Source organism: Petaurus breviceps, unplaced genomic scaffold (assembly GCF_028583685.1).
Source record: "Petaurus breviceps papuanus isolate PSGF00001 unplaced genomic scaffold, PetGlider_PUasm1.0 37, whole genome shotgun sequence".
Lineage (NCBI taxonomy): Eukaryota > Metazoa > Chordata > Mammalia > Diprotodontia > Petauridae > Petaurus > Petaurus breviceps.
In genome coordinates, this window is record NW_027186296.1 from 25,600,073 (window position 1) to 25,609,547 (window position 9,475).

Below are 9,475 nucleotides of genomic sequence, written 5' to 3' on the forward strand. Positions count from 1 at the left end.
CAGTGTCAGAGAAACTGGAAAGAGGAGATTATCAAGGACAACAGGGTGTTCTACAGTGTGAAAGACTGCAAAGAACTAAAAAAATATGATGGTTGAGAAAAGGCCGTTAGATTTGGCAATTAAAGAGTCAGTGGTAACTCTGGAGAGAATAATTTCAATTGAATGAAGCTGGATGCAAATGTGTAGAGTTAAGAAATGAATGAGAGGAGAGGAAGCGAAGGTGCTTATTTTAGACAGTCTTCTCAAGGAGTTTAGCCATAAAAGGCAGGAGAAACATAGGATAATAGCTAGTAGGGCTAGACGGATCAAGTGAGGGTATTTTTGAGGATGAGGGGAAAATGGGCATGTTTAAAGGCAGTAGGAAGTATCCATTACACAGAGATTAGAAAGGGAGAAATTGCAGCTAAATGAGAGAGTAGGAATAATAGAAGGCGGAAATCTGCCGGAGAAAACAGTATGGAATGGGGTTGCTTTGGCATGTGGAAGGACTTTGCTGTGGCAAAGATAAAGTACACCCCTAAAATAAAGGGAAGAAAAACAATAGCAGAAGGCATCTGAGTGATGTGAGGAGTAGGGAAGAAGAGAGAGTTCCCAATAAATGGTTTAAATTTTTTCAATGAAATGAGACAAGGTTCTCAGTTAAGAAGTTAGAAGGAGGGGGAGTCAAAGGAATTTTGAGGAAGAATGGAAAGTTTGGAAAAGTTGCTATAGTGTGAGGAAAGTGAGTTAATCAGGGAGATGTAGAAGGATTGCCTTGATGCAGTGAGAGCTCAGTTGAGATTAAGTCACAAAAAGTAGTCAACATGGTTTCATTATTTTCTCAAACATTATTCAGCAGCATATGAGTAGATGTGAAGCAACAGATGACAGGAATAAAACCAAGGCCACAGCTTTTCAGGACAAAACTGGTGGCTAGGAGGGAGGGGACTTGAGAGAATAAGACAGTGCAGAGCTGAACTGATTCACCAAGAAATTAAGATAAGGAAGTGAAAAGAAGGTGACAAATGCAAGGTGATGGCATGGGAAAGAACTCCAATTTGAAATGTCTAATAGACAGTTGGTGATATTCATTCTACAAGAAGGTATTGTAGATTGTCAATCATGCTATAAATATATTTCTGAAGCTAAACAAAAATGGCAAAGCTTAGTTTGCATATGAATTTGATGATCCCTTGTAACAACTCCATTTCTTTCCTGTCACCCAGAGTCTGAGGCCTACAGGCTGGGAAACAATGTATTAGTTAATGATCCATTCCTATTCACAAATGTTAAATCAGATTAACTTGTTACAGGCAAGTTCTTGGGTATATTCATCCTAATACAAGATATTCCTACAAGAAGAATACTGCAATGCAATGATAGTCAATAAATACTGGAAGAGGAAGACTACTGGGAAATGACTCAATTCTAGGGACCTAAGAACCTGGCTACTTTTTTTTCCCCAGAAGCTACACCATTTCACCATAGCTACCCATAGTTTCCTCATTATATCCTGCTATTTACACCTTATTCACCCAAGATTATATCTTGCTATTTACACCTCTATTCACGGGAAGATTTCATTTTTGTCTTAGTGTTCTAGGAGCCCATTTCAGTACCACAGTACATAGTAAGTGTTTACCAAATGTTTTTTGAATTGAACTGACTGCTCTGATCATAGCAAATGCTTATTTAATGGTTACTAAAATAAAATGACAAATTGCATTCTTAGGCTGTTTTTGTACAGGTTATTGAAAATTTCAGTCTTAATTATGATTTATACTATGCTTCAAATGATAAAATCTTGAGTAAAAAGAACCCTAAGATCATCTAGTTCAAGCTTATCCTTATAAGGAAAAGGAAACTGAGGCCTAGAAAAGTTAAGTGACTTGCCTAAGGTTATAAAGGTAATAAGGTACAATGCTAGGATTTGACCTCACATCCTCCAATTCCAAATCCAGTGTACTACAGCAAGGATTGCTTCATGATATATTAATTTTAAAATATATCATTTTAATAATATATTATACATTATTATGTATAATATGTATTTTAGAATGTATTATATTTAATATAATTTAAAAATATAAATAAATTAATTTTAAAATGCAACCATTGCATACTTTTAAACTAGAAGGGAAACCATATATATATAGCTTTTAATTTTCTGCCTGAAGCATTAACACAACTTTGAACTTTAACAAACTAATTTCTCAAATCTAACTTCTCTAATTATTAGAATAAACAGAAAATGTTAAACAATTTGATTCTATTTAGATTTCTGTAATTAGTACGCACATATCATATCTAATAATTACAAAATGCTCTACCCTTCATTTTCTCAGTAAATATACAAACTAGATAATCACCTGATGCTATCAAAAACAGAACAAACTTCTCCAGAAACTATGTTGAAATCAACATAGAAATACTATAGTTCTTCTCTACTTATCCTATTTCTCACCATGCCTTCTGGTCAATAAGATGTAGTCAAACACCCAACAGCTAAATTAATATCCTTCTGTTAGACTTGGTGGGTGAGACATCCTGAACTCACAAGGCTAGAGGTGAGGGAAAAGGCTGGCTTGCTGAAGTGACACTGCTGGGAAGCTGAGAATAGGACCCTTGATTACTCTAGGCAGACCCAGCAGAGAGAGACATGTAAGAAGCCAGCACTATTCCAGTAGCAAGAACAGCTGCATGCTCCTTCCCCCACTGAAGCATCATATTCCACTCAAGTATATGTGTAGCAAGAGCTAAGAACCACAAATACAATCTAAAATTAAACTATTAAATTAATTGACTCTTAAAGATCTAGCCCAAATCTGAAAAACATATACAGGCAAAAAAAAAAAAACAAACAAACAGCAAGACCAGCATCTTACTGGTCTTTACTCCAAAGGAAAAAAAAAACACCCAACTACAACCACCACTACTCCCCAAAACACCAAATTTATATAGTTGACAGAAGGGGAAAATTAATTAATGCATTTATTACCAGAAGTATTATTTTCAGCAAAAGATAATAAGCTTTAAACAACTACATGTTATCTTCTGGTGAGGGTTTTGCTAGGTTTTGTAAAAGTAACTGTATAAGAAAACATTGTCAGGGAGGCTAGGTGGAGCACCGGGCCTGGAGTCAGGAGGACCTGAGTTCAAATCTGGCCTCAGACACTTAACACTGACTAGCCATGTGATCTTGGGCAAAAATCACTTAACCCCACTGCCTCTCCAAAAAAAAGAAACACTGTGACCCTATGAGGCTATATTTAAGTGTATGACTGTTATTTAAAACAGGATTCATTTTAAAACAATATTTAATATAGGTTAATATGTTTTTATGTAAGTAAAATTAGCCTAAAGAAACATTTTAATATTAATGTTTTACTTACCAAAATGCAGTCCACTTTAGATTGTACAGTTTTGCTAAAAAGAAAGGGTAAAAAAAAGTTAATCACTGTGATATTCTTGTTGACTTTTAATATTCCAAAACACATATACTGATCTGTCTGTCTTTTGCTTGCTGCTCATGAAAACAAAAACATATACCTTCTTTCTATTAAAAAATCCAAACACAGAAAAATGACCTGAAATCTCAGATTTTTTCCACACATAAAAAGAAGGAAAAACAATTATTACCCACTTACATGTTTCCCAGCTTTAAAATAAATGTAATTACAACCTCACAATTTATCAGAATTACCTACATATTTTCTAAGTACACCATTATTTGACATTCCCCCCCATTCATGTAGCAAATGCATCCTCTCCTGAGTATTAATATCGAATGATGTTCTGAAGAGTTATATTCATGAATTTAAAAACAAGAAAATAATATAATTTTGAATCTGGAAACTTCTTTAAAAAATTAGAAAAATTAAAAAAGAATTATTAAAGATGCTAAAAAATTAAAAAATATTTAATAATTATTCAGAAAAATGAGATAATTTAATAAACTTAAGACAGGATATGGCGATTTATAAATGTTTATTACATAGGTAATTTCCTATATATTACTATGTTGGAAACATGAAAGATAAATTATATATAAAATTCTAACTAGAGCCTGAAGGGATCTCAGAGGCTATCTAGTACAATCTAATCTTTTTATAGATAAGTTAACTGGGGCCCAGCAAGGATAAGTACCTTGTCCAAAGTCACACAGATACTAAGCACCAAAGGAAAGATTTAAATCCAGGTCCACTGTCTCCAGGGTCAGTATCCTTTCCACTGTACCACACTGATACTGTAAATGGACAATGAGCTAAGCCCAAAAATGAAAAAGAAGAACTATAACAGTCAAGTTTGTCTTTGAAAAACTACACAATTATTTTTATGAATCCAAATTTTGTGGCTCATCTTTTAAAAGTCAAATGTTCCAATAAAATTAAGTAATGAATACTATAGTGACTGAATTTAAAGATCAACTGAAGGGCTTCAGTACATTACATCCATGGAGACTGCAGAAGCGGTTAAAAGAATATCATTAAAGAAATAAACAACCACACAAAAAAAATTAACTAGTTACCTAGAACAACTGGTCAGTCTAACATATCCACTGAGGGGCACACATTGGCAAGAGAAGAGGAAGAAAATACGGATGAACCCCTTAGCCAAATTTCTAAGTCAGAGAGTGGCACAAGATAGGCAGAGATGAATGGGTCATAATTTGAATTACTAGAGGTAATATACATGAAAGCACAGACCCACTGAAGTTTTGGACTAATGATTCATTAGAGGAAACACTGCCTTAAAAGTTCTCCTACAAGATATTTTCCAATCATGAGTAAAAACCACACAAGATTTCTTGCATGATGTAACAACAGAAAAAAATTTGGGAAAAATTACTCACAAGTGAGACACAAAATAGGTACTTAAAATGTGTATATCTTGCTTTTATATCAGCTTCCCTTCCTTTTAAAGCTTAATATACAATAAACACCATGCTACTTTCAAAACTGTCCTGCTTGTCTATGCTTTCTTCTGTTCTTTTATAAGGACTTTAGAAAATGTTTCAATTATTCTCTTTTGTTTGGAATCACTTGTTAAAGCCCTTCCAAAAGCACCATCACAGCTAAAAATTGGGGGGGGGGGCAACAACACATCAACAGCACAGCACACGTGCACAAGTGCACTTAGTAAGAAATAAGCATAGACAAGAAAAACAAACTCACACTACTCAAAGTCTAAGAATGTATGTCTCTGCAGTGTGTATCCATAACCTTTCTGACAGGAAGAGGTCCACACATTTCATCTTGGGTCCTCGAGTCATGTTTGGCCATTGCTTTGATCAAAGCTGTTAAATCTTTCAAAGTTGTTTTTCTTTACAATATTGTTGTCTTTATATAAATTGCTTTCCTGGTTCTGCTCATTTCACTACCTCAATTTATACTCCCTAGGATTCTCTGAAATAATCTCTTTCTTACAGTGTAATACTATTCCATTATATTCATATGCACCACTATTTATCCAACCTTTTCCTAACCGTCTAATAAGCAATCTAAGGCATTCCTTTAGGCTCTAATTCTTTTCTCCATCTCCTACCCTCTTCATCCCCTCTTCAGGATCAGGAATTTTGTTTTCCTTGTTAGTATTCCTTCCCTAGTATTCTCTTCCCTTTTAATGATTCCCCCTCCTTCCTCATAGCGACTTGTTGGTATTGTTGGTATTCCCTGTTGAATTTTATGCATTTACACACAAAACAGTGTGTGTTCAAGCTGCCTTTATCCATTTTGGATGACCAAAGTTTAATCTGATGCCCATGTCCCCTACTCCTTCCTACATGTTTGTACATTCATCTCAAGTACACCAATTATGAGAAATAGCAAGCAGCCCTCCTCCACCCTTTCCTTACATTAGTTATATCTCCTTTGACTCTCTCTTCTACTTCCCTTCATCAAACCCTCAGAATAGAATCCCATCCACCCCAGGACTTTTGTTTTTCTTGTTTAATACCCTTAAAATTCTTTGAAGACATTAAAATGCTAAAGGGAAACAATTCTTCTCCCTTATTGATATGTTAGCACTACAAATCATCAGGCAGCTCAATTACTAAAATTAAGTCACCTTACTAGGTTTTTCTGGTCTCTTGTGCTTGTATTTCAAAGCTTTAGTCTTTTTTTTTCAAATGCTTTATTAACTTCTGATTTACATCATTCATTTCCGCCAGATTTTGAATTACAAATTTTCTCCCCGTTTTTCCCCTACCCACCGCCCCAAAATAGCAGTCCCACAGGATTAACCCCTCCTCCAATCTGCTCTCTCCCATATTTTCTCCCATACACCTTTCAACTTTTCCAGTAGGGCATGGTGGATCTCTATGCCCTAGTGCCTGTATATCTTATTTCCCAAAAACATGTAAAATAGTATTAATAATAGTATACATATATATATAAACTTTTTTAAACATTTGATTTTAAAACTTTGAATTCCAGATTCATTCCCTTCTTCCCTTGTCACCCACCCTTCCTGGGAAGACAAGAAGTTCAGTATAGGTTGTACATGTGTAACTAATGCAAAACATTAACATAGTTGATATATTGTAAAAGACTGACTATATTTCCCTCCCTCCTGTCCCATCTCCCACTTACTTGTTCTATTCTCTACTTTGATCCCGTACCTTTTCAAAAGTGGGTGCTTCCAACTCCCCTCCCCCCCAGCATGCTCTCCCTTCCCTCATGCCTCCTCTCATCCCCTTCCCCGCTACTCTCCTATAGGGTGAGATACCCTGTCTAGTGTGTATTTCATTCTCTGCCCAAGCCAAATTCAATGAGAATAAGGTTGACCCATTCCCTTTTGCCTTCCTATTCTTCTCCTCCATTGTAACCATTTTTCCCTTGCCTCTTCTATGAGTTTACCCCATTCTGTCTCTCCCCATCTTCTCTCATCCTAGTCCTCTCTCACCTCTTAATTTCACCTTTTAAGTATCCTCCCTTCCTACTAAATTGGTCCTGTGCCTTCTATGTATACCTGTAAACATAAATACACACATTCACATATGTATTCATATGCCCATATACCCTCATATATATTCGCTTCAACTATTTTCATACTGAGAAAAGTTTCATCAGGTACAATTGTTATTTTCCCATGTAGGAATGTTAATAGTTCAACTTCGATAAGTTCCTTATGATTTCTTTTCCCTGTTTACCTTCTCATGCTTCTCTTGCTTCTTGCATCTGAATGTCAAATTTTCTATTCAACTCTGGTTTTTTCATCAAGAATGCTTGAAAGTCCTCTATTCCACTGAATGACTATATTTTCCCCTGAAACATGATACTCAGTTTTGCTGGGTAGGTGACTCTTGGTTTTAATCCCAGCTCCTTTGAACTCCGGAATATCATATTCCAAGCCCTTCAATCCCTCTGTGTAGAAACTGCCAGATCCTGGGTTATCCTGATTGTGTTTCCACAATATTCAAATTGTATCTTCCTGGCAGCTTGTAATATTCTCTCCCTGATCTGGGAATTTCAGAACCTGGCTATAATATTCCTAGGAGTTTTCTTTTGGGGATCTTTTTCAGGAGGTGATCAGTGGATTCTTTCAACCTCTATTTTGCCCTCTGGTTCTAAAACATCAGGGCAGTTTTCCTTGAGGATTTCTAGGTTCTTTCTTTGATCATGGCTTTCAGGTAGTCCAATAATTTTTAAATTATCTCTCCTGGATCTATTTTCCAGGTCAGTGGTTTTTCCCATGAGATATTTCACATTGTCTTCTATTCTTTCATTTGTGTGGATCTGTTTAACAGCATCTTGATTTCTCATAAAGTGATTAGCTTCCATTTGCTCCAATCTAATTCTGAAGCAACGATTCTCCTCAATGAGCTTTTGAAATTCTTTTTCCATCTGGCAAATTCAGCTTTTTAAGGCTTTCTTCTCCTCACTGCCTTTTTGAGCCTCTTTTGCCATTTGAGTTAGTCTATTTTTTAAGGTGTGATTTTCCTCAGTCAAGCTGTGGAGTCTCGTTTCATAATTTTCTTGCATCATTCTCATTTCTCTTCCCAACTTTTCTTCCACTTCTCTTATCTGCTTCTTAAGGTCCTCTATGGCCTGCAACCAGCTCGTATTTTCCGTTGAAACTTTTGGTGCAGGAGTTCTGACTTCATTGTCTTCCTCCTGTTCCATGCTTTGATCCTTGTTGTCCCCAAAATAGGAGCCTACTGTTGGAATCTTCTGTTTGGTTTGTTTCCTTTGGCTGGTCATGTTGCCACTCAATTACTTGACTTTTGGGCTTTTTGCCACAGTAGGCCTCTGCTACCAGACGGGGAACTTCATACCAAAGTCTGGGGTTTTCTCAGCTGCCGGAGGTATTAGTTGGGTGCTCTCTCTGAAGCCTCCACACACTCTGGCAAGCTGGACACACACCCCAGGACCTACACCCTAGACCACAATCCAGGTCCAAGGAGGTTAAAGCAAGAGTGATTACCCCTCAGACTGGTTGCTTGGTCCCACTACACTCTGCAGGCCAGGAGCTGAAGCTGCGCACAGCCGCAGCTCCTCAGCAGCTTCTTGCCCCGGGGGCAAAAGCCAATGTACTCCCAATTACTGGGTCCCAAAGTCCACAGTGCACTGACCTCTCACTTTGTCCTTAGCACCTATGTGTTGATAATTCTGAATCACCACAGCTACTGGTGATCTGGAGTCCCTACAGCTGGCAGCTGGTCAGGCCCGCCCTGGGGCTAAAACCTCGGTGTGGAGCTGGGCTCAGCTCCCAGAGCTATGCGCTGGCCAATTTCTGCCAGCCTGTGGGGCTGTTCTCAGTAGGAGGTTAGCTTCTCTGTGTTATTTTGTGGGCTCTGTAGCTCCAAAGTTTGTTCAGAGTCCCCTTTTACATGAATTGGGGAAGGTGGATGCTGCAGTCCCATGGAAAACCTGCTTCTTATTCTGCCATCTTGACTCTGCCCCCCTAGTCTTTTTTTTTTTAATCAGATATGCTTGAAAGTCCTCTTTTCCGTTAAGGATCCATCTTTCCCTTGTAGGATTATATTCATCTTTACAAATGATTCGTAAATTATCTCTCCTTGACATGTTTTCCAGGTTAGCTGTTTTTGGTAGGGGATATCTTACTTTTTTTTTCTATTCTTTTTATTCATTTGATTTGATTTGATTTGGTCTATACTAGTTTTCAGGGATCCCATTCTTGGGTGAGATTTAACACTTTCTCTTCTAAGCTATTCTCCTTCCAATTCTTTCTTCCATAGTTTTTATTTCATTTTTTTTGGCAAGTATTCATGATCCTCATGAAAAACCCATGTCTTTCCTTTAAGTCTCTATTGGCAGTGAGATTTTAAAATTATTTTTGGTACTGGATCCTGACAATAAGATTAAACCACCAGAGGACTTCTCAGGTTACACATTTTGATTTTCATTTTGGAATTACAGTGGCATAAAAGCTAGATAAATAAGTAATTACTAGTATGGTATTTAAGATTTCCAAAGAGAAAGAGCTACCAAGCAAAAAATGCTAATTATACTACTGCAATCCATTACTTTAGAAA

The 9,475-nt window shown here is 36.8% G+C and overlaps 1 protein-coding gene across 3 annotated transcripts in view; it reads right to left on the bottom strand.

Annotated features, from left to right (window-relative positions):
• The window catches only part of RFX7 (regulatory factor X7), a 184,496-nt gene that overhangs the window by 72,121 nt on the left and 102,900 nt on the right, over positions 1-9,475 (bottom strand). For all 3 annotated transcript variants that reach the window (XM_069098113.1, XM_069098112.1, XM_069098114.1), the window contains exon 2: positions 3,372-3,405. In XM_069098113.1, the coding sequence (XP_068954214.1) occupies positions 3,372-3,405 (34 nt within the window). The remainder of the gene's footprint in view (positions 1-3,371; positions 3,406-9,475) is intronic.